The 27470-nt window shown below is 39.9% G+C and overlaps 2 protein-coding genes across 2 annotated transcripts in view; both read left to right on the top strand.

Annotated features, from left to right (window-relative positions):
• The first annotated feature begins 6083 nt into the window (after nucleotides 1-6083).
• Nucleotides 6084-10301, top strand: prdm12b (PR domain containing 12b). The gene is made up of 5 exons (XM_084176504.1): nucleotides 6084-6680; nucleotides 8002-8192; nucleotides 8384-8539; nucleotides 8954-9068; nucleotides 9233-10301. The coding sequence occupies exons 1-5, from the start codon at nucleotides 6464-6466 to the stop codon at nucleotides 9664-9666; spliced, it is 1113 nt and encodes a 370-aa protein (XP_084032630.1). The 5' UTR covers nucleotides 6084-6463; the 3' UTR covers nucleotides 9667-10301.
• A 1867-nt stretch (nucleotides 10302-12168) lies between these two features.
• The window catches only part of c5 (complement component 5), a 56828-nt gene continuing 41526 nt past the window's right edge, over nucleotides 12169-27470 (top strand). Inside the window, exons 1-10 of the mRNA XM_084177071.1 lie at nucleotides 12169-12273; nucleotides 12519-12714; nucleotides 13133-13289; nucleotides 13420-13490; nucleotides 23866-23960; nucleotides 24077-24159; nucleotides 24298-24388; nucleotides 24547-24649; nucleotides 24937-25069; nucleotides 25298-25413. Of these exons, the coding sequence (XP_084033197.1) occupies nucleotides 12209-12273; nucleotides 12519-12714; nucleotides 13133-13289; nucleotides 13420-13490; nucleotides 23866-23960; nucleotides 24077-24159; nucleotides 24298-24388; nucleotides 24547-24649; nucleotides 24937-25069; nucleotides 25298-25413 (1110 nt within the window). The 5' untranslated portion in view covers nucleotides 12169-12208. The remainder of the gene's footprint in view (nucleotides 12274-12518; nucleotides 12715-13132; nucleotides 13290-13419; nucleotides 13491-23865; nucleotides 23961-24076; nucleotides 24160-24297; nucleotides 24389-24546; nucleotides 24650-24936; nucleotides 25070-25297; nucleotides 25414-27470) is intronic.

The following is a 27470-nucleotide window of genomic DNA, read 5'->3' as shown; positions in this document are numbered from 1 at the left end:
ATCCTTAGCCACCTGCTGACAAGGCTGACAAGATAGGACTCTTGTTCATTGTATTGAATACAAAGGCCCAACAGAAAATGGGTCATGCACAAGATTTTAGTCAGACCAAGCTATAACATTATATATTTACTACGACAGTACATTCAAACAAAAGCTAATATAACAAAGGCATCAGAGATTATTTATAATCTGTCACAGAAACTGGAATCCATCTCCCCAGATCAGTCAATAAATGCTTCTGGTATTGACTTATATGCTGCCCCTGTCTTCATGTTGTTGCTGGACATATCTTTTTTAAAATGTGTGTAGGTCACCTAAATCATCAGAAAAATTGCCCCTCCTGAGAATTTTTTCAGGAGCCGCCACTGCTCCCTGGCCACCAGTGCATATTTCCAAACTATGTTTGCATATGACAAATTCTAAAAACTATGCTGATATTCGTTTGTCCATTATTTAATTGTTTATTAAATTATATTCTTAGCTACAAATATTACTATTTTATAGTAGTAGCCATAATTCATAAATGGCACCATGCAGGGTTCTATATGGAACCATTTTTGTTCAGTGAAGAAGAAACTCTAGGGTTCTGATCAAAGAAACCTATAAAAGGGTTCTAATTAGAACTAGGGTGGAAGCAAGCGATAGAACCCTTTTTGGTTCTATACTGAACAAAAATATAACATAAACATGTAAAGTGTTGGTCCAATGTTTCATGAGCTGAAATAAAATATCCCAAACATTTTCCATATGCACAAAACGCCTATTTCTGTCAAATTTGGTGCACAAATTTGTTTACATCCCTGTTAGTGAGCATTTCTCCTTTGCCAAGACAATCCATCCACCTGACAGGTGTGGCATATCAAGAAGCTGATTAAACAGCATGATCAGTACACAGGTGCACCTTGTGCTGGGGGCAATAAAAGGCCACTCAGATGTGCAGTTTTGTCACACAACACAATGCCAGAGATGTCTCAAGTTTTGAGGGACGGCAGGAATGTCCACCAGAGCTGTTGCCAGATAATTTAATGTTAATTTCTCTACCATAAGCCGCCTCCAACTTCATTTTAGAGAATTTGGCAGTATGTCCAACCACAGACCACGTGTCACCACGCCAGCCCAGGACCTCAACATCCAGCTTCTTCACCTGTGGGATTGTCTGAGACCAGCCACCCCAACACCTGATGAAACTGTGGGTTTGCACAACCGAATAAGTTCTGCACAAACCGTCGTTCTCACCAGGGTCTTGACCTGACTGTAGTTCGGAGTCTTAACTGACTTCAGTGGGCAAATTCTGGAGAAGTGTGCTCTTCAAGGATGAATCCCGGTTTCAACTATACCGGGCAGATGGCAGACAGCGTGTATGGAGTCGTGTGTGCAAGCGGTTTGCTGATGTCAACGTTGTGAACAGAGTGCCCCATGGTGGCGGTGGGGTAATTGTATGGGCAGGCAAAGCTACGGACAACAATCACAATTGCATTTTATCGATGGCAATTTGAATGCACAGAGATACCGTAAAGAGATCCTGAGGCCCATGGTCATGCCATTCATCCGCCACAATCACCTCATGTTTCAGCATGATAATGCACGACCCCATGTCGCAAGGATCTGTACACAATTACTGGAAGCTGAAAATGTCCCCGTTTTTCCATGGCCAAAAGTGTATTCCCAGTCGAGTGAAATCCATAGATTAGTGTCTAATGAATTTATTTCAATTGACTGATTTCCTTATATGAACTGTAACTCAGTAAAATCTTTGAAATTGTTGCATGTTGCGTTTTATATTTTTGTTCAGTGGAACCTTTTTTTCTAGAGTGTAGCGCTAATTTAAGAAAGTTTATTTGGTCAGGTTATGATAGTTGTGTGTAACTAAATTTGACCACTTTGCTGTAGCTATACCCTATATGGTATTTTAATACCAGGGATTATTGGCCTTAATTTGATTGATTTCATGTGTTGTTAGTGTGGTTATGTTTCCCTAACATGACCACGTAGCAATGCATAGGCTTTTGTTGATCACGCTTATTTAATAAATATGAGAACAGACATTTACATTTGCTCTGTTTTGTGGTAGCCAAAACGTTTCTACTTCTGTCGTTAATTAATCTACCAATAGTTTCGTAATTTGTGGTGCGCATAATCTGTTGAATGATTGTCAATTGTCAATCATCCAACTAATTAGTGTTGCAAAATAGACTACTGCATATCAAATTACCAATTGTCTGTTTGGTATTTTTAAATTGTATTTTTTATTTCCTAAAGGCTGAAAATTCACTCATTCAAACTCTTAGCAGGCAATTTCAACCCTAATTACGCTATTAAAAACCTACTTCTGATAAATACATCTCGAGCTGTGTGCCTTGCACTCCCGTCTTCAACCTCGTTATTTGTGTTACTCTATAGTGAGATTAAGAAGCTACTAACTCAGCCACCTGTGATCACACATAGGCCTATCCTTGCCTCGTGGAGATGCGCATCGATTTGTTTCATGTTGTAAAATGCTCTTTAGTAAAATGCTCTTTAAACCTTTCCTTGATGCTCTTAATAATTACATTTTAACTCTTCACTAATTTGAGCACATGTGATTGGTCTCTAAACACTATTGTTTCTGTCGTATTCAGGGGTGTGCCACAAAATCTGGGTGTATAATTTAATTGAACAAGGAGCTTATTGTGCACTCATTTCTCGTGTGTAGCAGACACCGTCCTTTATTCAGATGGCAACCTAAAGTGCATTTGATATGATAAACTCCAAAGCGATTAGAACCAGCATGCATTATCCATTCACATTATCACCATAATGAAGCGAAACGCGAGACTGGACAAGATGCTTTCTTTTTGGATTATTAAAACTGTGCATATGTCCTCGCTTGGCTATGGGTTAGTGTTGGATGAATTAGTGTTTAGCATTATTGTATGCATTCGGTAAATGAATACGTATAAATTATTGGTGAAATTGTGTTGGTTGGATTGTGTTGTATATTAGGCGGGTCGTTGGAACACAATTTTAGTGTGCCATTTGGGTACATTCCCATAACCACTTATGTGATGTTGCAACCTTTGACGAAACGGCTTTTAATGCTTTCTGTTTGCTTTAGAGCCCTCCTCTATTCCGTTCATTCTTTTCAAATTCTCGCCTTCAGCTGGTTTGTGGGGCAAAATCTGAAGAAACCTAAATGTTTGTCTCCTATTATTTCTCTCTCCAATAATCAGCCGTGTGCCAAAAGTGTCCCTCTTGTTTTTACGCGTGCCAGTCACCTGCTGTCTCCCTTAGTCCTCTTCATTCTCTACCCCGTTTAAAGAAGGTTGCCTTTCTCTTACCAATTCTTTTGACTTTCAGCAGTCTGTTTCCCTAAATAGATTCAGATTGGGTACATATTGAGTTCCCATTGTCTCTCAAGGGCTGTACTAAGCTAATTAAATTTTATCCTACCAAATAAAAAAGCATCTCCCGGCCTCGCTCCTATTAAATTCGCCCATGGCTTTCCAGCCAAACTCCCCCATTTTTACCCCCTGAAAAAAATCCACTGTTCATCGAGTCAAATCAATTGAAAAACATTTGCAAATCTCCATTATTCGTGGATTTTTGTCTTTCTCTTTTCACAAAAGCCACAGAAGCAGCTTGCTGCTTTGTGCAACTGAGCCGCTCAGGGAAGCTATGAATTCTAAATAAATTACGCATTGGGGTACCTCTCTTTATCTTTCTTTGTAGCCTGCAGCTTTTTTTTATTTTCACCTTATTGTTTGCAATAAACTTTTACGCAATACTAGTAAGAAATCGTTTTAAATAAGTTTCTGCCTGAGTTTAGTTGCCGCTAAATATGGACTAATTCGCTGCTGTTTGATATGCGTGCTATCACTTATTCTATAGCATATCCAGGTTATTTTCTATTCACAATCAAATACATTTTTTATTAATAGTTTTATATAGCATAATGTTTTTTGTTTCAGTAGGTTACAACTCGCTCGTGATACTGCCGCTCGCGTAATCTGTGTCCATGGGAGTTTTACAAAAACACTTGTTGAAATTCAAGCGTACAAATTAGCAATATCAACTGGAAATGGGCTGTTGTTGCCTAAGGGAATTTGATAAATCATTATTAATTACTCCAATGGACTCTGATAACGTTTTGCATATGATTTATGTGCGTCTTAATCTCTCTCGGTGTGTGTGTGTGTGGCTGGCTATAGTTCTCCAAAACATGCCAAACTCGACACTCCATAACATGTTTAGGTTAGTTTCCTACTGTAGGCTAACTCAAATTCGCCAAGACAGTGTCATTTAAAAAATAATGTATGAAAATGATTTGCCAACATATTTTTCCCTATATCTATTAATGGATTTCATGAATTTATCTTAACTGCATATCCTTTTACTTCACATCGATGATATTTTAGACCAATAATAATTGTATGAGCTAGGCTACTGTTTACTGGATATATCAAATGTAATTCTTACTGCCTATTCATAAGGTATATTTCTATATTTCTGCAATAGCATAGACATTGTCCATCCCTCCCGGCGCATTTCTTGTTCAACTGTCTAAAATCAAATGTCTTCGAGTGCAATAAATGTTAAACTGCAATAAATATAAATGAATCTCAATGTGTGCAAATCCTATTCAAAAGCGGAGAAAAAAAATCCCGAGAAGAAAAATCGAGGAGGGGGGGGTGCCCCCTAAAAAGCAGGTGTTGAGCAGTAATCTCTTTTCGTGCCCTGTCACTCACCTTCATTTTCCCTTGTCACTTTGTCGCATGCAGCCTTCTCACTTCGAGCGCCTTTCTTCATTTTCATCACATTTTCTTCTCGTCTTGCACTTGTAAGACCCCAACCATGTCCAGATTTCCCAACCTTCCCCTTGTAGTAATCCAAATAAAAGATGAGTGCATCGATGTCAAATTGCTCTCAAAACACCATGAAAGATTGATTTGCAGCACTTTCCTTTCAGCTGACATTATTGCGAAGAGAGCAGAATAGGGAACCCGCGAGCTTGGATGGAATAAAGATGTTCTCTCTGCTGGAAAAGGGGGAAAACTACCCATTTACTGCCAGTCCATCAACCCAGAAAAACTGGAAAATAAAGAGCCCTGTCTATTAAAAGAGAGGCCGGTACACATCTAAACACTGTCACAATTCTTAAGGCTTTATATTAACATTCATAAATATTTAAGGAAGGGATGCGATAGCTGAATCGCCCATCGCATAAATTGCCACTGCATTTTTTTGCCTCTCAAATTCAGTAATGTTATTAATTGGCTGTATGGCAGGTCTGTGAAGGGAACGGTTGTGTTAAGCCTATGTCTATTGGTGTAGACTTTGTAAAGTTCTACTTCCATGAGTGTAAAAATTACTGCAATATTCCCATTTTCTCTGTGATGCATAAACCTATTGGCTATAGGCCTACATCACTTTACATAATCTCTAAATCATGTAGGCCTATAGCCTAGCCTACTCATTTAGCAATTAAACCATTTGTGACCCAATTGGAGTCGCTGTAAATTATGTGGTTTGATTTGCACTTTAATCCTACATTTAGATGATGTATAGATTATTTAACTTCTTAAATTTTCCGTTTATATTTGAAAGAAACACAGGCTAATTAGCGTAATTACATAATGTCGCATGTACGTTATGAATGGTATGTGATTGTGCGTCTGCGATGCAGGTTACATTTTCTATAGGCTATCAATTCGGCTATTAAAGGCTAATAACGACGTGCCATGCTGAGAAGGTATTTCGTGTTGTATAACCTACTATGTAATGATTCTGAACAAAGTTATGGCCCTTTACAAAAAGTAAATGTTGCATAAGTGTAATTGGTCATATTCACAGCCAATGAGGCAAAACGTTTAATATCTCAACTCTGAATTATTCCAGCTATTAGCTTGTTTTTCATGCTAAACTAAGTTTGTCTTTATTTTGCTGCCTTGTTGGGCTTTTCCCCTGCCCGGAGCATTTTGGGGCACGCTACTGCTGCTGCTGCAGCGCAAGACGCCGGAGAACTGAGCTTGTTATTCCTCGGGCAAGGTGGTTGTATTTCGCACCAGTAGACACCCCGGTTAACAGCCCCCCTCCCCTAACACACATCTCCCTCCCTCCCCTGCCCCCCTGAGGATTGGCCACTCAATAAAGAGCTTGGCTTTTTCTGGTAGAACAAGGCTCCAGAACATAAGGGAGGGTCATTAATAACTAATTAGAGGGGTCACACCAGCAGCATATAAAGACTACCCGGACTTTGAAAAGGCGAAACATTTTTAAACTTCAGCCAGCAAAGGAGGACGTGTATTTGGCAAATAGCCTAGTCTGAAATTCTTGTGCATCTAAGTATTCGTTTATTTTTATTTGTGTGTGTGTTCCCTTTATTCTCAATATATTTAAAAAGGCAGGTGGACATCTGAACTTGCGCACAGACTAGCCTACTTAAATTTCGGCATTTGTTAGATAAACCTCACAGATTTGTGGCACCATGGGTTCCGTGTTGCCCGCTGAAGCATTGGTGCTGAAGTCTGGATTTAAACAACAGAGTTTGTCTCTATCTGAAATTATCACCTCCGACATCCTGCATAGTTTTCTCTATGGTAGATGGAGGAACGTGCTTGGGGAACACCTTTTGGAGGAGAAGATAAACGTCAGTCCCAAAACAGCTTTCACCGCAGAGGTCCTTGCGCAATCATTCTCAGGGGGTGAGTCAATTGGATGTTGATGTTTTCATTTCGAATTATGCAGGCCTTTATTATTTGTATCCTTTCAACTGTTTCCATGTCTTTATCCATGTATAGCCTGTTTATATATTAGTATTAAGTAAAACAAAGTTACGTATATTTTATACATATTATTGAGTTTCATTATTTTGAATTTAATAGGTCACTAAAGTGTGTTGATAATTTTGAACTTAATTCAAGTGTTGAAATGCCGTCTGTCTAGAAGCCGCACATAGCCTAACTGTGAACAATAAGTGATCAAATTCACATAGCCTATAGGCTTACAGAATTTTCCAGAAAACCCTTTCTAAAGTTTTGTTCTGGTCCCCATGCACTTTTTCATTTAATTTAATTTATTTCCATCCCATTAAGCGTATTAACCGTTTCACGACATGATCCCACGTAGCCTATTTAGAGGCTCGTTTAGGATCGCGTGTAACTAACTGATAGTGACTTAAATAGGGGTATTCAATTCATTTGGTTAACGTTGTGCTTGACCTAAGAAAGTTTCCACACAGACCACGGACTATAGAGGGAAAGAAAACCCCTTTCTTTTAAATGTCCCGGGTTTTATCTTGCATTCATCAATCTCAGAAAAGCCCCTCTCCCCGGCTTTGGCAGCTATTGCACACCAGGCACTTTTCTCTTTCAGTCGCCTTTATTAAAGATTGGTGTTCCTCCGTTAATATGCCGTGAAGGCTAATTCTATTGCTATTCACACCATGTCAGCCTTCTAAATCGCCTTTCCATTTTTTTTCTCAGAAATTCCAGGCCTTTTTAAACAAGTCCTCATTTCATTGGCCCTAAATGTATTGCTACAAAGTTTTTATAGGGATCATCAATGTGAAATTATATATTTCTTTCTACTTGCATTTAGCATTTAATTAGTGTAGAGGCCCATCACATCCAAAGCATAACAAATTGCTGCATTCAGGTTGGAAAAGGAGCATTTAACCCTTTTCTGCTTAGGCTGAAATTACATTTAACTGGTTTTCACACCCCTATATGATTAGGCAACCAATGAACAATGCTTGTATAAAATTGAGTTCATAAAAAGACATGAAGACATTCTGTAATATTTGTAACAATACTAACAACATTTGTTGTCAACTGGGCAAATTGATGGCTCATGATATTCAATAACCCTTTTGTGAAAGCACTGATTTCTGCTGCGAAGTGCAATTTCATGGGAAAGCATTGAGACCAGCGATGGCAATTGCAGCCTAGACAACAGAAATGTTACATGAAATTGCTACAATATAGGTATAGGTTACCATGCTAAATGTCCCTCTCTGTTCCCCAGAGGTTCACAAGCTCTCCAGTCTGGTGTTGCCAAGTGAAGTGATAATAGCCCAGAGCTCCATCCCTGGCGAGGGCCTAGGAATCTTCTCCAAGACCTGGATCAAAGCTGGGACAGAGATGGGGCCTTTTACTGGCCGAGTCATCTCACCTGAGCACGTGGATCTCTTCAAGAACAACAACCTCATGTGGGAGGTAAGCAAAGGTGGAGTGTGCATGCATGTAGCAGAAAAGACACTGGTAGGTCATGTACAGGCTTACACCCCAATGCTAGTCATGTAACAATTGTTTGTCACATACAACCACATACACATGAAAATGATATATAGGATAGGATCAGTTTATCGCTTATATTGACACTCCATTGTTTTTGTGTGTTCCCTTAGGTGTTCAATGAGGATGGTACTGTGCGTTACTTCATTGATGCTAGTCAGGAGGATCACCGCAGCTGGATGACCTATATCAAATGTGCCCGCAACGAGCAGGAGCAGAACCTGGAGGTGGTTCAGATTGGCAGCAGTATCTTCTACAAAGCTATGGAGGTGAGATTGACCCACATAACTAGAATGAGTAGAACGGGGATCCTCATTCAAGTCAATGATCCCATTCTATGAGATTCAATTTCTATGGTTAGACCCCTAGAACAGTGTTATTTCATTACATTGTTGTTATTATCACGACTATTCACATTATTATTTCTATATGCACTACATTCTACCTCTACATGATATTCTACTAATAATAATACAAACTCTATACTAATACTAAATTCACAAGAAGTTGTCTTACAGACCCAAGTGAGCTGGGCATTTTGTGTGTTTGTGTGTTCTTAGTAAATTAGTCAGTGAGTAAATCAATCAATCAGGCAGTCATTGGTTATGATGTATTGTTGTGTCGTTTCTGCTGTTCTCTTTATTCCATAAAAGTCATGTATTTTGTATGTCAATCCTCCGCAGACCATTCCCCCCGACCAGGAGCTGCTAGTGTGGTACGGAAACTCCCATAACACATTCCTGGGGATTCCCGGAGTTCCAGGAATGGAGGATGACCAGCAGAAAAAGAGCAAAACCGGTGAGTCTTTAGTCGGAAATGACTTGGGCCAAGCGATGCAGATGGGCTTTTCACTATCGCTTTCTGAAATAGGCTGCCAAAGTTTAGATGTATTTATTTCATGTACAAAATTGAGAGTGTTTGTCGAGATGAGTCTGACTCTGTTCTCTCTCTCTCTCTCCTAGATGAGTTTCATATTTGCGACGGCTCCACCTCCTCGTCCTCTGCCCTGCCCACCACCGCTAGCCGGATGCGCTGCGTCATCTGCCACCGGGGCTTCAACTCACGCAGCAACCTGCGTTCCCACATGCGCATCCACACCCTGGACAAGCCCTTCGTGTGTCGCTTTTGCAATCGGCGCTTCAGCCAGTCGTCCACCCTGCGCAACCACGTGCGCCTGCACACTGGCGAGCGGCCATACAAGTGCCACGTGTGCCAGAGTGCCTACTCTCAGTTGGCAGGACTGCGGGCGCACCAGAAGAGCGCCAGACACCGGCCCGGTGGTGCAGGGGGAGTGGTGGTAGGCCTCCACCAGGCACACTCCCCCCCACCCCCCCAGATGACAACAGTGCCCCACCCAGCCTCTCTGGTGCACCACATCTCCACCATGGTGCTGTGAGGGAAAGCCTTGTACATTCACTGTACATTCATTCCAATAGGCACATCCCCTAGACAGTGATGATCGTACTGCAAAATGTGATGCTTTTCTACAAGTCTGCACTTCCTTGCACATATTTGATGTAAATGAACTGGCTGTGGTGGTGTCAATGTTAGAGCTACCGGCAAATTGACTTTCTGATCACTTATATAATAGTTTGGCCCTCACAATGTCTCTGGTGCAATGCACTATGTAGGAGGAAGGTGATCTAGGTACTGGCATTCTGTTAACTTATTGTCAAATATGCAACTAGACCTGATGTTTTCACTGTGACCGTTCTTGTGAGATGAAGTTTTTTTTATATATATATTTGGGTCCATAATATACAGTACTGTATGTAGTGTATTGATTGGTCATGCCAGGTACCGTCATACTGATAACATATAGAAATCCATTGATTTTATATATATAATTTTTTTCTTTTTTAACCTTTATTTAACTAGGCAAGTCAGTTAAGAACAAATTCTTATTTACAATGACGGCCTACACCGGCCAAACCCGGACGACACTGGGCCAATTGTGCGCCGCCCTATGGGACTCCCAATCACGGCTGGTTGTGATACAGCCTGGAATCGAACCAGGGGGTCTGTAGTGATGCCTCATGCAGTGCCTTAGACCACTGCGCCACTCGGGAGCCCATATATATATATATATATATATATATATATATCTGTATAGGTCAAGTTCTGAATGGTTTAACATTTTGAAATAATTGGAAGTTATTTTTCTCTCTTACCAGTGCATGGGGCAATATTTGTCTACTCAGTGACCACAAGTCTTGGGATATTCTTGTAAATCTTCAGAGGTACTGTATCTGGGAGGCAAATGTAGTTCACTTTGTTTGCATGCCTTTTTTGTGTGTGTGTGTGTGTGTGTGTGTGAAAACAATGCTATTTGTTTGTTTCTACCTGTATGAGGTAGCCCAGGCTGACAGTCTAATTTATTTGTACAAACAAGATCTGGGTTTGGGAGGACATTCACGCGTTCTTAACACTGATTCATTAATAGTCTATTGTAACAAGAATTGTATATTTTGCAACCATAATGGATGAAGGATCATTTGAACTGGTCACTTAACATGATTTTCCAGACTCTCCCAGTAACCGTTAGCTTTGTTGTGTCCCAGTCAGGGAATAGAATGATTCATGACATGTAAATACACTATATAAGATGTAAATATAATCCTAAAATGTACTCTATTTCCAGAATTATTGAACAGTCACTTTATCTCTACATGTACAGTATGTATAACGTAAATGACAAAACGGGGTGCAGTGTATTGCGTATACTATGTTTGCATATATAAATTACTTTGTATTTTCACCTAGTACTCCAAATAAATCATTATGTAACCTTCCTTGTCTTTTGTTAATTGTCCCATGATTATAACTGTTTATATCACACAGAGAATCTCTCCATATAGAATTGAACTGTACCATCTACTCTATGTCTAAATTCAGTTTGCCTTAGTGAGTTATTCCATTGATAAGCCAAATTGTCTTCAGTAAACGTTGTTTCCAGTAATAACCTTATCGACATGCATCACAGAGCCAACAGCATCCCTCTTGTGAAATAATGCTGTGCAAACAGCGCTTAAGCAAACTCACCTTTGTGACTAGAAATGGTTGGAAATTCTGAGCTTGGATGACCACACTTTTCCGAAATTGGGGATTGTAGCATGTAATATAATGTAGTCGATCATGAGACTGATCCCAGTGTTAACGAATCCCCCACACAAACAAACACACTCTCCTACCTGCACTCCTAAACCAAACCAAGGTCAACTTAATTTCTCCCTCTTTTGGCTCAGATGTACACTACCATTCAAAAGTTTGGGGTCACTTAGAAATGTCCTTGTTTTCGTAAGAAAAGCAATTTTCTTGTCCATTAAAATAACATCAAGTTGATCAGAAATACAGTGTAGACATTCTTAATGTTATAAATGGCTATTGTAGCTAGAAACGGCTGATCTTTAAGGGAATATCTACATAGGCGTACAGAGGCCCATTATCAGCAACCATCAGTCCTGTGTTCCAATGGCACGTTGTGTTTGCTAATCCAAGTTTATAATTTTAAAAGGCTAATTGATCATTAGAAAACGATTTTGCAATTATGTTAGCACAGCTGAAAACTGTTGTGCTGATTAAAGATGCAATAAAACTGGCCTTGAGACTAGTTGAGTATCTGGAGCATCAGCAATTGTGGGTTCGATTACAGGGTCAAAATGGCCAGAAACAAATAACTTTCTTCTGAAACTCGTCAGTCTATTCTTGTTCTGAGAAATAAAGGCTATTCCATGCGAGAAATGGGAGTGGAAGGCCCCGGTGCACAACTGAGCAAGAGGACAAATATATTAGAACTTTTGAACGGTAATGTTTGTATATTAGGAGACATGAGTTGATGATTAACTAAAAACAAGCAGACTGCATAACTCCTTAGTGGGCTGGATAAAAACATCTGCGTTTGGGTTTGCAGAGTCAGTCAGTCTCATCGGCAGTGGAAGATGAAACTCTTACTGTTTCTTTGTGTTTTTTATCTCTGTTGTTTGGCAGGTGCTCAGGAAAAGACGTAAGTGGCTGCATTTATGACAATCCTGGCAATTGTCAACAATGTTACGTTTTGACTTGTTTGGATTAGTAAGTATAGTAAGTAGCTTTGTCTGAGCCAGAATGGCCCATAGGGCAGGAGCCTATCTCCTGTTTCTGTAGCATGAGGCAGCTTGATGTACAAGTACATCCCCTGAACAGGACACTAGTGTATCACAGTGACTTGTTTGGATTGCATATTTTCTATAACCCTGTTTTTCTCCTAAGGTACCTGATCACTGCTCCCAAACTCCTCCGACTGGATGCATCTGAGAAAGTGGTGATTCAGCTGTTTGGCTACACCCAAGAAGCCAATGCCCATGTGTACTTGAAAAGCTCTATGGACGCAGGCCATATTAAATATGCTGATCAGTTTGTGACCCTCAACTCCCGGAATGGCTTCCAGGAGGCTGTCACATTGAGGGTCAGACAAAGCTCCAACCAGTGAAACAGGCAGTCATGTTTCCTTCTGAAGGACAGGGCCGTACTCCCAAAGTGTCTCAGAGTAGGAGTGCTGATCTAGGATCAGTTTAGCCATCTAATAAAAAAATAAGACTGGAGGGACCTGGTCCTGGATCACCACTCCTCTGAGACATTTTATGAATACAGGCCCAGGTGTCTATGTCTGTGTAAAACAGGAAATAAGTAGTAATACAAAAGACCATGGAGATTTGAAATGTTTATGTTATGTAGGTTATGAAATGTATGTGGTTAGGATTGAGCATTTTGCATGAGTTTTCTGTCTCATATCTTTCTTTGCGCATACCAGGTTTGTATGTATTTTTATTTGAGATATTTGTTCTTAGTAAGGATTTTTTAATCAATATACTAACTCTCCACAGATTTTCCCTAGTAAGTTCCCTACGGATGCCACTCATGCATACCTTGAAGTTATACTGCCAGAACAGTTTGCGCAGCACGTGAAGATACCAGTCTCTCGTAAAAATGGCTTCCTCTTCATCCAGACTGACAAACCCATTTATACCCCAGAACAATCAGGTGAGGATGATAACAGCATTGTGTGTGTGCGTGCGTACGCATGTGTGTTTGAGTGTATCAGTTGCTAGGTGTATTCCATTGTGAGAAGTGGATACACACACCCCTTCTAATGCTAAGCATGATCCAACAGTGAAAGTGCGAGTATTCTCTCTCAATGAAGATCTGCAGCCAGCCCTTCGACCTGTGACTCTAACTTTCAGGGTGAGTGTATCACAAATGGACCTTCCACTGGGCACACCACATCATTTCAACGTAGATAATTGGGGAATGTTTTGTTGAGAGACGTTGATCAATGAGATTATAACCTATATTTACCCATATAAAAAGACAGCCAAAAGTTAGTTTTCACTATTATTTCAACCATCTAAAAGCACAACCAAATTCCAATGGAAAAACAATGTTTGATGTTTGGTTTAGTTGTCACCCAAATGTCTATCACTGCGCTTTCAACCATTTTAAAAGCGCAGTAAAGTTCAAATGGGAATACAATGTCAGATATTTAGTTTATTTACACAACAGATTGTGTTATCACTGTGCTTTATCTAATAGCCGAACCAAATTACCTGGATTGCAGTTGAGATCACATTAAAAGTATATGGTGTAATTGATCAATGTCGTTCGACAATCTGCACAGATTATTACAGCAATTGTGAAGATCTCCACGGAACTGCGACAACCTATGCCTGCTATCTTGAACATGCATGCTTTAAATCAGTGGTTCTCAACTGGTTTTGCCTCGGGACCCAAATTGAACCAGGTTGTCTCAATCCCGACACAATATTCGCATCGCGAAAAAGAATACAATACAATCTGGAAAACTATTTTTAATGCTATATTGATAGTGAATGTTGCATTTATATGACCAGAGGACAACATTTCCACCTCTTTCATTGTCAATAATTACATTTTGCCCATATTCTTGATGAAGAATGTTAATAAACTCACTAGCTTGAGACCACAAAATCAACCCAAATAGTGCTGCTAATAGCTCTATATTGAAAATACTGTGATTGAAGAAAAACATTTTGGAGATTAAATTATTTCAAAATGTAAGTGCATTATCATTTCTACACACTCTCTACCTGGATTAAGTCATCTAAATTCAGACTGGAGTATTTTTCATTTAAAAAATGTTTTTTCTTTTTTATTATTATTTTTACTCAGACACGCGTGACCCACTCAAAACCTCCTGCGACCCAAATATGGGCCGCGACCCACCAGTTCAGAATCGCTACATTATATTATTACATAAGAAGAAATGTATAGTTACAGTAATCTCAAAATGTGGCCATGGATGTGTTACTCATTATAAGGTTTGTAAGATAGCCTAAAGTTAAGGCTATTTACTGTAATACAAAAGTGATATTGAATTGTTGTCCATGCAACCAAACATCAACATTTGAAGGAGATGCATCTTCTGCTTGGATAGTGCCATCTGTGCCACTGATTTAGTCTGGCTTTAATTACAGTTTGTCTACAAATAAAATGTTGCTATACCATGGCATTGTTGAATACTGTCACGCCCTGGCCTTGAGAGAGGCCGGTCGTCTTTAGTTGGTTTGGTCAGGGCGTGAGAATCTATGCTGGAGATTCTATGTTTGTGTTCTAGGTATTGTGTTTCTATGTTTGGCCGGGTGTGATTCCCAATCAGAGACAGCTGTCGCTCGTTGTCTCTGATTGGGGATCATACTTTAGTAGCCTGTTTGCCTACCTTAGTTGTGGGATCTTGTTCCGTGTGTAGGCTTGTATTTGTATCGCCTGAGGACTTCACATTACCTTGTTTTGTATGTTTATTCTATAAAGTAAACATGTTCGCATACCACGCTGCACCTTGGTCTGACCCGTCTCTCAACGATCGTGACAAATACTAAGTTTTGATTGGCTTGTAGGGCATTCTAGAGGTTGCATTATTTCCCTATTTTTTTTTATTTAAAATTTAAAAAAAATATTTAACCTTTATTTAACCAGGTAAGCCAGTTGAGAACAAGTTCTCATTTCAACTGCGACCTGGCCAAGATAAAGCAAAGCAGTGCGATAAAAACATCAACACAGAGTTACATATGCGGTAAAACAAAACAAAGTCAAAAATACAACAGAAAATATATATACAGTGTGTGCAAATGTAGCAAGTTATGGAGGTAAGGCAATAAATAGGCCATAGTGCAAAATAATTACAATTAGTATTAACACTGGAATGATAGATGTGCAAGAGATGATGTGCAAATAGAGATACTGGGGTGCAAATTAGCAAAATAAATAAGAATATGGGGATGAGGTAGTTGGGTGGGCTAATTACAGATGGGCTGTCTACAGGTGCAGTGATCGGTAAACTGCACTGACAACTGATGCTTAAAGTTAGTGAGGGAGATAAGTGTCTTCAGCTTCAGAGATTTTTGCAGTTCGTTCCAATCATTGCCAGCAGAGAACTGGAAGGGATGGCGGCCAAAGGAGGTGTTGGCTTTGGGGATGACCAGTGAGACATACCTGCTGGAACGCATACTACGGGTGGGTGTTGCTATGGTGACCAATGATCTAAGATAAGGCGGGGATTTGTCTAGAAGTGATTTATAGATGACCTGGAGCCAGTGGGTTTGGCGATGAATATGTAGTGAAGATGCTGGAGGAAACAGGTACAAAAGTATCTATATCCACAGTAAAACGAGTTCTATATCGACATAACCTGAAAGGCCGCTCAGCAAGCAAGAAGTCACTGCTCCAAAACCGCCACTGAAAAGCCAGACTACAGTTTGCATATACAGTGGGGAGAACAAGTATTTGATACACTGCCGATTTTGCAGGTTTTCCTACTTACAAAGCATGTAGAGGTCTATAATTTTTATCATAGGTACACTAGACGGAATCTAAAACAAAAATCCAGAAAATCACATTGTATGATTTTTAAGTAATTAATTTGCATTTTATTGCATGACATAAGTATTTGATCACCTACCAATCAGTAAGAATTCCGGCTCTCGCAGACCTGTTAGTTTTTCTTTAAGAAGCACTCCTGTTCTCCACTCATTAACTGTATTAACTGCACCTGTTTGAACTCGTTACCTGTATAAAAGACACCTGTCCACACACTCAATCAAACAGACTCCAACCTCTCCACAATGGCCAAGACCAGAGAGCTGTGTAAGGACATCAGGGATAAAATTGTAGACCTGCACAAGGCTGGGATGGGCTACAGGACAATAGGCAAGCAGCTTGGTGAGAAGCCAACAACTGTTGGCGCAATTATTAGAAAATGGAAGAAGTTCAAGATGACGGTCAATCACCCTCGGTCTGGGGCTCCATGCAAGATCTCACCTCGTGGGGCATCAATGATCATGAGGAAGGTGAGGGATCAGCCCAGAACTACACGGCAGGACCTGGTCAATGACCTGAAGAGAGCTGGGACCACAGTCTCAAAGAAAACCATTAGTAACACACTACGCCGTCATGGATTAAAATCCTGCAGCGCACGCAAGGTCCCCCTGCTCAAACCAGCGCATGTCCAGGCCCGTCTGAAGTTTGCCAATGACCATCTGGATGATCCAGAGGAGGAATGGGAGAAGGTCATGTGGTCTGATGAGACAAAAATAGAGCTTTTTGGTCTAAACTCCACTCGCCGTGTTTGGAGGAAGAAGAAGGATGAGTACAACCCCAAGAACACCATCCCAACCGTGAAGCATGGAGGTGGAAACATCATTCTTTGGGGATGCTTTTCTGCAAAGGGGACAGGACGACTGCACTGTATTGAGGGGAGGATGGATGGGGCCATGTATCGCGAGATCTTGGCCAACAACCTCCTTCCCTCAGTAAGAGCATTGAAGATGGCTCGTGGCTGGGTCTTCCAGCATGACAACGACCCGAAACACACAGCCAGGGGAACTAAGGAGTGGCTCCGTAAGAAGCATCTCAAGGTCCTGGAGTGGCCTAGCCAGTCTCCAGACCTGAACCCAATAGAAAATCTTTGGAGGGAGCTGAAAGTCCCGAAACCTGAAGGATCTGGAGAAGGTCTGTATGGAGGAGTGGGCCAAAATCTATGCTGCAGTGTGTGCAAACCTGGTCAAGACCTACAGGAAACGTATGATCTCTGTAATTGCAAACAAAGGTTTCTGTATCAAATATTAAGTTCTGCTTTTCTGATGTATAAAATACTTATGTCATGCAATAAAATGCAAATTAATTACTTAAAAATCATACAATGTGATTTTCTGGATTTTTGTTTTAGATTCCGTCTCTCACAGTGTAAATGTAACTATGATAAAAATTACAGACCTCTACATGCTTTGTAAGAAGGAAAACCTGCAAAATCGTCAGTGTATCAAATACTTGTTCTCCCCACTGTATATATCTATACAGTTGAAGTCGGAAGTTTACATACAACTTAGCCAAGTACATTTAAACTCAGTTTTTCACAATTCCTGACATTTAATCCTAGTAATCGTAGTAAAAATAGAACTGTTTGGCCATAATGACCATCGTTATGTTTGGAGGAAAAAGGGGAAAGCTTGCAAGCCGAAGAACACCTTCCCAACCGTGAAGCACGGGGGTGGCAGCATTATGCTGTGGGGGTGCTTTGCTGCAGGAGGGACTGGTGCACTTCACAAAATAGATGGCATCATGAGGAAGGAAAAGTATGTGTATAATGTGTATATAAGCTACATCTCAAGACATCAGTCAGGGAGTTAAAGCTTGGTCGCAAATGGGTCTTCCAAATGGACAATGTCCCCAAGCATACTTCCAAAGTTGTGGCAAAATGGCTTAAGGACAACAAAGTCGAGGTATTGGAGTGGCCATCACAAAGCCCTGACCTCAATCCTATAGAACATGTGTGGGCAGAACTGAAAAAGCATGTGTGAGCAAGGAGGCCTACAAACCTGACTCAGTTACACCAGCTTTGTCAGGAGGAATGGGCAAAAATTCACCCAACTTATTGTGGGAAGCTTGTGGAAGGCTACCCAAAACGTTTGACAATTTAAAGGCAATGCTACCAAATACTAATTGAGTGTATGTAAACTTCTGACCCACTGGGAATGTGATGAAAGAAATAAAAGCTGAAATAAATCATTTTCACTAGTATTATTCTGACATTTCACATTCTTAAAATATAGTGGTGATCCTAACTGACTTAAGACAGGGAAGTTTTACTATGATTAAATGTCAGGAATTGTGAAAAACTGAGTTTAAATGTATTTGGCTAAGGTGTATGTAAACATCCGACTTCAACTGAACGTATTATGGACACAGTATGCTTTAGATTAGTTATCTTGTTGTTATTAGTTGTTATTAGTCCCATCCTTCAACTTCATTCAACAGAACCCATCTATCTCTTAACACCATCCATATTGGATTTCTATTTACCATATATCTTTCAACTGTACCGTGATGTTTTACAAAAGTTCTGAACCTTTCTATTCTCATTGTTTCTACAGATTGTAAAATGAAAATGAACATTTTTGCTAAAAGTAATATTATATTATTGATCGATTGACTATGACTTTTCAGATCACCCAGTAGTGCTCCAGGTAAATATTGCAATCCTTTAGCCATTCCTGGACCTGTGTCCAAAAACAAGCTACAAATGGACAGTACCAAAACAAATGATCTAATGATTCTGTCTCTTCGCAGCAAAATCTGCAGAGCTGGGAAGATTGTATCCCCCATATAAATAACATTCTATTGGTAGCAAGAATTGTATATAATTTAAATTGAAAAAATCTGAGTTTTGAATCCGGCGTCGTTTTGCGTATCAGTTCATAAACACTATGGAATCGGTACGTCAAAAATCTCTTCCCAACTATTTTGCAATCTATATGGGACGTCTGTCAATCCTTTGGTCCTTAAATGAAACTGGTATACTTATTTATTTATCACAATTTTCTTTAACCAATTATGTTCTTTAATGCAAGACCGACAGACAAGTTACTTACTTTTTCCCCCTTCCACTTTCCTCTTCCATTTTTGCGGTAATGCTGCAATTATTTGGTTGTAATTTTGGGTAGAGCAGACATTTCCATATGTTTTTGTTAGCTGCATGTGCGACATAACTCCACCAATCCTACCTATGATATCATTTACGAAGATTATACCTTTTTTTAACCATTTTGTCAAAAAATAATATTTTTTTATCAATTCTTATATTTGAGTTTAACCACAATATTTGTTGCATTATTTGTTCTGTCATTTCTGGAGGATTAAATTGAAATTGCAACCAACTTTCTGTGGCTTGTTTTAGAAATAGTGATATTTGGGAGTTTATTTCCTTTTCAAATAACTGAAAGTGAGAGGTTGTAATCTGAATAAAGGGGAAAAGGCCGTTCTTGAACACTGGGTGAGACAATCTTACTAATTTGCTAGAGAACCAGTTCGGATTTAAGTATAACTTTTGTATGACCGAAGCTTTTAGTAATAGGTCTAATGCTTTATTATTTAATAATTTCTGTCCTACGAAATCATATTCATTATATAAATAGGCCCGTTTAATTTTGTGTGGCTTGCCGTTTCAAATAAAGTGGAATCTTTTTTTCTCATATAATTAAAAAAACTGTTTGCTAGGCGTAGGCAAGACCATAAGCAAATAGGTAAACTGGGATAATGCTAAAGAGTTAATCAGGGTGATTTTTCCACAAATTGACAGGTATTTACCTTTCCATGGTAGCAAGATCTTATCTATTTTTGCTAACTTTCTATAAAAATGTATTGGAGTGAGATCATTTATTTCATTTGGGATATGTATTCCGAGTATATCCACATCACCATCAGACCATTTTATTGGTAAACTAAATGGTAATGTAAAAATTGTATTTTTTTATGATCCAATACGTAATATAGTACATTTATCATAATATGGTTGTAATCCAGAGAGGTTAGAAAATGTATCTAGATCCTCTGAGGCTGTGGAGGGATTCAAGTTGTGGATTTAAAAGAAAACATGAATCATCAGCGTACAATGACACCTTTTGTTTTTAAGCCCTGGATTTCTAATCCCTTGATATTATTGTTGGATCTGATTTTAATAGCTAACATCTCGATGGCCATAATAAATAGATATGCCGATAGTGGACAACCTTGTTTCACTCCCCTTGACAGTTTAAAACTTTCGGAGAAATAGCCTTGGACCATGTTAGTTTGTTGGTGATGTGGACACCAAGGAACTTGACGCTCTCAACCTGCTCCACTACAGCCCCGTCAATGAGAATGGGGGCGTGCTCGGTCCTCTTCTTTTTCCTGTAGTCCACAATCATCCTCTTTGTCTTGATCACGTTGAGGGAGAGGTTGTTGTCCTGGCACCACACGGCCAGGTCTCTGACCTCCTCCCTATAGGCTGTCTCATCATTGTCGGTGATCAGGCCTACCATTGTTGTGTCATCGGCAAACATAATGATGGTGTTGGAGTCGTGCTTGGCCATGCAGTCATGAGTGAACAGGGAGTACAGGAGGGGACTGAGCACGCACCTCTGAGGTGCCCCCGTGTTGAGGATCAGCGTGGCGGATGTGTTGTTACCTACCCTTACCACCTGGGGGCGGCCCGTCAGAAAGTCCAGGATCCAGTTGCAGAGGGAGGTGTTTAGTCCCAGGGTCCTTAGCTTAGTGATGAGCTTTGAGGGCACTATGGTGTTGAACGCTGAGCTGTATTCAATGTATAGCATTCTCAAGTACAGTGGGGGAAAAAAGTATTTAGTCAGCCACCAATTGTGCAAGTTCTCCCACTTAAAAAGATGAGAGAGGCCTGTAATTTTCATCATAGGGACACGTCAACTATGACAGACAAATTGAGAAAAAAAAAATCCAGAAAATCACATTGTAGGATTTTTAATGAAATTATTTGCAAATTATGGTGGAAAATAAGTATTTGGTCCCCTACAAACAAGCAAGATTTCTGGCTCTCACAGACCTGTAACTTCTTCTTTAAGAGGCTCCTCTATCCTCCACTCGTTACCTGTATTAATGGCACCTGTTTGAACTTGTTGTCAGTATAAAAGACACCTGTCCACAACCTCAAACAGTCACACTCCAAACTCCACTATGGCCAAGACCAAAGAGCTGTCAAAGGACACCAGAAACAAAATTGTAGACCTGCACCAGGCTGGGAAGACTGAATCTGCAATAGGTAAGCAGCTTGGTTTGAAGAAATCAACTGTGGGAGCAATTATTAGGAAATGGAAGACATACAAGACCACTGATAATCTCCCTCGATCTGGGGCTCCACGCAAGATCTCACCCCGTGGGGTCAAAATGATCACAAGAACGGTGAGCAAAAATCCCAGAACCACACGGGGGGACCTAGTGAATGACCTGCAGAGAGCTGGGACCAAAGTAACAAAGCCTACCATCAGTAACACAATACGCCGCCAGGGTCTCAAATCCTGCAGTGCCAGACGTGTCCCCCTGCTTAAGCCAGTACATGTCCAGGCCCGTCTGAAGTTTGCTAGAGTGCATTTGGATGATCCATAAGAGGATTGGGAGAATGTCATATGGTCAGATGAAACCAAAATAGAACTTTTTGGTAAAAACTCAACTCGTCGTGTTTGGAGGACAAAGAATGCTGAGTTGCATCCAAAGAACACCATACCTACTGTGAAGCATGGGGGTGGAAACATCATGCTTTGGGGCTGTTTTTCTACAAAGGGACCAGGACGACTGATCCGTGTAAAGGAAAGAATGAATGGGGCCATGTATCGTGAGATTTTGAGTGAAAACATCCTTCCATCAGCAAGGGCATTGAAGATGAAACGTGGCTGGGTCTTTCAGCATGACAATGATCCCAAACACACCGCCCGGGCAACGAAGGAGTGGCTTCGTAAGAAGCATTTCAAGGTCCTGGAGTGGCCTAGCCAGTCTCCAGATCTCAACCCCATAGAAAATCTTTGGAGGGAGTTGAAAGTCCGTGTTGCCCAGCGACAGCCCCAAAATATCACTGCTCTAGAGGAGATCTGCATGGAGGAATGGGCCAAAATACCAGCAACAGTGTGTGAAAACCTTGTGAAGACTTACAGAAAACGTTTGACCTGTGTCATTGCCAACAAAGGGTATATAACAAAGTATTGAGAAACTTTTGTTATTGACCAAATACTTATTTTCCACCATAATTTGCAAATAAATTCATTAAAAATCCTACAATGTGATTTTCTGGAATTGTTTTTCTCATTTTGTCTGTCATAGTTGACGTGTACCTATGATGAAAATTACAGGCCTCTCTCATCTTTTTAAGTGGGAGAACTTGCACAATTGGTGGCTGACTAAATACTTTTTTCCCCACTGTAAGTGTTCCTTTTGTCCAGGTGTGAAAGGGCAGTGTAGAGCGCAATAGAGATTGCGTCATCTGTGGATCTGTTGGGGCGGTATGCAAATTGGAGTGGGTCTAGGGTTTCTGGGATAATGATGTTGATGTGAGCCATGACCAGCCTTTCAAAGCACTTCATGGCTACAGACGTGAGTGCTACGGGTCGGTAGTCATTTAGGCAGGTTACCTTAGTGTTCTTGGGCACAGGAACTATGGTGGTCTGCTTGAAACAGACCACCATTGTCTATGTTGAAATTTGGTTACCATGATGACATAATCCTGTGGTTGACATTTCACCCTGAAAACAACCGTTTACCTTGATGACCTTTTTCAAATCCAATGTATTGTCCACGTAGATTCTACGTCCCAATAAGTTGACAAAATAAGTTGAAACGCCGTTGATTCAACCAGCTTGTGCCCAATGAGCAGTGTGTTGATTAGCCTCAAACCACATCACGTTACTGTCTTTACATCACCTGTCACGGCCAGTAAAATGGCCAATCTGGGATTTCAAATAACAACAAAGGAGACTCCCCATTGTTTTTGATAAACAACTGAGGGATGGGACTTGAGAAATGTAACCACTCCTAAATTCATAGACAGAGCTATGACTGCAAGGCCATCCATGAGATCAAATATGATAGTTTAGCTATGTTTTGAAGCTACACAGTGTTTGTTTACAATTACATCATTTACAAACAATGGAGTAAAACAGGCTTATATTTTGGGTTCTGAAGGAGTAATACAGTTGAACCAAGCTCATGAGGCATTTATAACTTATATTCTTCAAGAATCAAGTCCAGAAATGGATGGACCAACCCAGATTGCTCCTTTAAATGCATGTTTACAACATTTAATCCTGAGTTGATGGGACTGATATTATAATTTTTTATGCATCATGTTAAAATCATCAATAAAGTGACTTAATCAATTTTAGATACTTTCAGATGATTTGGACATGATGCACGAAAAATGCTAATATCAGTCCAACGACTTGAATGGGATTTATGCTACAAATGCTAAAACGTTAGCATTCGGAAACATTGCCAGGGAAACTAAACTAAAGCATGGATTGCTGTCATACCTTGTCCGTAGACTGCTTACAGGCTAAGGAAATCAACATGGAATTTTGTCATTTGGGTGAACTGTCCCTTTACGAAGCACCTTCAATACCAGTGATCCAGTTAAGCAAAGTTATTTCTGGGTCCTGGGCGACAGTACTTCTAGGTCTCAGGAAGGCAGTAGCGATGCACTTAGCCATACACTACATTGATATGGGACTTTCTTTTGTCTGGCAATGTATAGGACCCAGAGTTACAGAAGGTGGACATTGTGGACCTGACAGATGTCAACGGAATCCCATCAATGCAAAATCCTTTCAAAATCCCTCTAAAACCAAAGTAAGTGGTATCTACAACACAACATTTGACATCACACTGTTAGTCATGATTCAGGATGATAATATCGGTTGTATGTATCATTAATGACAGTACATACTGTGCGGTCCATGTCATAGGTTAGGTATCTGGAGAATTGAAGCTTCTTACCAAGATGAGTTCACCACAATAAACAAAGCTGAATTTGAAGTCAAAGAATACGGTAACTCAACAAGAAACATCGATTGTGATTGATGATTGAATTATACTTTTGGGGGGGGTCACCTCCCACCAAGTCACATTGATTTAGACACTTTTGAGTCTTAACTGTTGAGTCTAACTATGCTTTCTTTATTATTAGTATTACCCAGCCTTTCCATCCACATGCAGCCACAGGCTAGCTACATCAGTTTCGGTACTTTTGAAGCTTTTAAGATCAAGATATCTGCCAGGTGGGTAAAAATAACAGTCTGTCTGATCATTTTAACCTACACTGTTGCATTAATTCTTGATTAAGTTAAGTCCTGTCTTATCCCTTGTCAGTAGTCAGGGCGGTTCTACATTATCTTGGATGATATTGAGTTTCTTTGTTATTTGTGCTGTGTATCAGGTATATTCACGGTGCTCCAGTTGCAAATGCAGAGGTATTCCTACGGTTTGGATACATTGGGACAAAAACTGTCATCCTACACAAATCAGTGAGAAGAGAGCAAGTAAGAATGAGTTATGAGTAACAAGTTATGTTTGTGTGGTTGGGTGTGTGTGTCAGTGCACTATACATGGATTTATTCTAATTTATGAGTGAGAGAAAGAAGATAGTGGGTTCGAGTCCCGCTGGGGCCACCCACACAAAAAATGTATGCACATATGACTGTAAGTCGCTGTGGATAAAAACGTCAGCTAAATATATATTATTATATTATTACATGATATTATTGTTTTCCATTGGTCTTCAAGGGCCACTGGGGTTTGTAAGCAACATTGTGATCAAACATTTCAGATGAGTGAAAGTGGCGAAGTGGAGGTGAACATAAACATGAAGAAAGCTCTATCACTTGATGATGGACCCAAAGAACTAGAGGAGATGGTGGGAAAGTTCCTGTATGTAGCTGTGATGGTACAAGAGCCAACTGGTGAGAGACGCACAGTGTAGGCCCGCCTTGTTGCACACAAACCTACAATATTGACAATAATAAGTCATCTATATGATGCATCTAAGATTTGTTCACTTTGATCTAGGGTTTGATTGATCATTCAAAGTAGATCATTGCATTATTGGGAAATGATTGCATCATTTAGTTTAGCAGGAACATATTATCACTCTATTTTTGATCAGACACGGTTCTTTTCAATCTCTCTAGGTGGTATCTCCCAGGAAGCTGAGATGGCCAATGTGAAGTTCTTAAAGTCCCCGTACAGCCTGAGTCTTGTCGCTACTCCTCCTTTCATCAAACCAGGACTACCATACACTATCAGGGTAGGGCACCTCTATAGCCTTGTTCACATTGACAGTTTGCAGTGACTCAAATCCCATTTTGTTGCATATCTGACTAGAATCTGTTCTTTTTCTTGTAGTCTGAATAGCCAAAAACACATGGAATCAGATATTTCAAGCCTAATTTCAAACCACCTTCATAGGTGGTTTGAAATCAGATACAAATCTGATTCCTGGCCATGCGACATGTGTCTGAATGGTCAAATCAGATTTATTTGCCCTCAAGTGATTTTTAGACTGTTATTTGGCATATCTTGATGCTTGCTAGCTACTCTTTGACAGTTCCCAACTCCTATGGTCATTGTTCCGCCAAACATGACAGATCTGGGACCAAGCTACCTTTTATGCACGAATTGAAATACATTAAAATAGCAAATTAAGTAGACACTGAATATATCCTTACTGTAAGATCATTTACATCTACTGTACAGAAGTTAATATAATTAGAAACAAAGGTGCTAAGTAGAACCATATAGGGTTCTTCGGTTTGTCCTCACAGGGGAACCCTTTTTGGTGATAGGTCAAACTTTTTGCAGATGGTTCTACCTAATGTAGAACATTCTATGTAGGGTTCTTCATAGAACCCCCTTTAAATGGTTCAACCTAGAACCCTGTATGAAGGGTTCTGCCTAAAACCCTCTACGATGGTTCTACCAAGAACCCTTTTATCCTCTAACGGTTCTTCCTAGAACCCTCTATGAACGGTTCTACCGAGAAACCTTTTATCTTTGAAAGGTTCTTCCTAGAACCCTCTATGAATGGTTCCACCAGCCTTATTAGTATTTAAAATTCAAGTCTTTATGATAATACCTTACATATCATAAGGCCTTTCTTTGAGTGCCTAGTTATAACCTAACACAGTGGTTTTAGGAAACTCCTGGTTTACAGGCCACATTAGGCCAGCAAGTCATATTATGCTGACTTCCAAAGTGATGTGTAATTCCTATTGGAATCCAGCCAGAGTGAGGATATCCAACAATTGGAACTATTAATCACCTGCAACCTGCGTTAAAGATATTCTCCGGTACTTTTTTATACTTTTAAGGCAGTAGTTCTGAAAGTAGCGTCCACGAGACAAAAGTGGTCCCCGAAAATTGCATACTACGTCACAAATGTACAGAAATGTGCACCACGTCAATGCTCTCTCTCGCTCTACTGTGTGTGCATCTTGCTAGCTGTCACTCAAATGTCGAGGAGCTGAAGCTCATTGGCTGAAACTCAAATTGCTAGGGGCTGGCCCAAGTGGGGGTAAATGTAAGGAAAATGGCGCCACACAGCTTCCAGAAAACAGACACTTTCAATTTAGGGATTTCCTGGCTAATGAAGGTAAAACAGTCATTCTGCTCATAGATTATGCATGTATGAACTACACATTGACACATCCAGCCCAAAGCAGGAGGTTTAAAAAATACGTATTAGTCGCCAAAGTACCGGAGCATGTCTTCAAGAATGACTGCAAGGATAGAGAAGATTGATTAGTTAGTACCTAAATCATTTAAACTTGAACAACCATCTCAGTAACGGGTGCAATAAGTCCAACTACAAACAGATTGGATTAGTTTAGAAAAATGTACGTTATTTATCTTTGTGTAGCATAACATTAATCAACCAACCAATGTACATGCAAAAACACACATTTTGAAACAAACAATTCTAAAAATCAATGTGCAATAGAGCATGCTGGGAAACATAATAATGATGGCTGTGATTTTGAGTGTTTTACTATACCACTCATACTCCCTTCTATTCCCTTACTCTCTGCTCAGTAAAATCATAGAAAATACTCATTTAAAAGACAGAAATCATGGCAAAGATACCAACTATGCAAGTACTGTATATGCACAATTATTAAGGGAAGACCAGATAAATTCAAAAATATTCCCATATACAGTAGGTAAAGTTTAAAACATTATCACACCAATCTTTTTAAATGTATCAGATTACTCAAACTCCTGATGTTAAAGTTTAACACTGAGGTAACACTAATGCTCAGGTATTATTTAAAAGAAAGAAAAATAATTATAATAAAAAAGCTTATT

The sequence above is a fragment of the Coregonus lavaretus genome (genome assembly GCF_964263955.1).
Source record: "Coregonus lavaretus genome assembly, chromosome: 14".
NCBI classification, from domain to species: Eukaryota; Metazoa; Chordata; class Actinopteri; order Salmoniformes; family Salmonidae; genus Coregonus; species Coregonus lavaretus.
The sequence above is the reverse complement of the archived record's forward strand: the minus strand, read 5'-3'. Positions and strand labels throughout refer to the sequence as shown.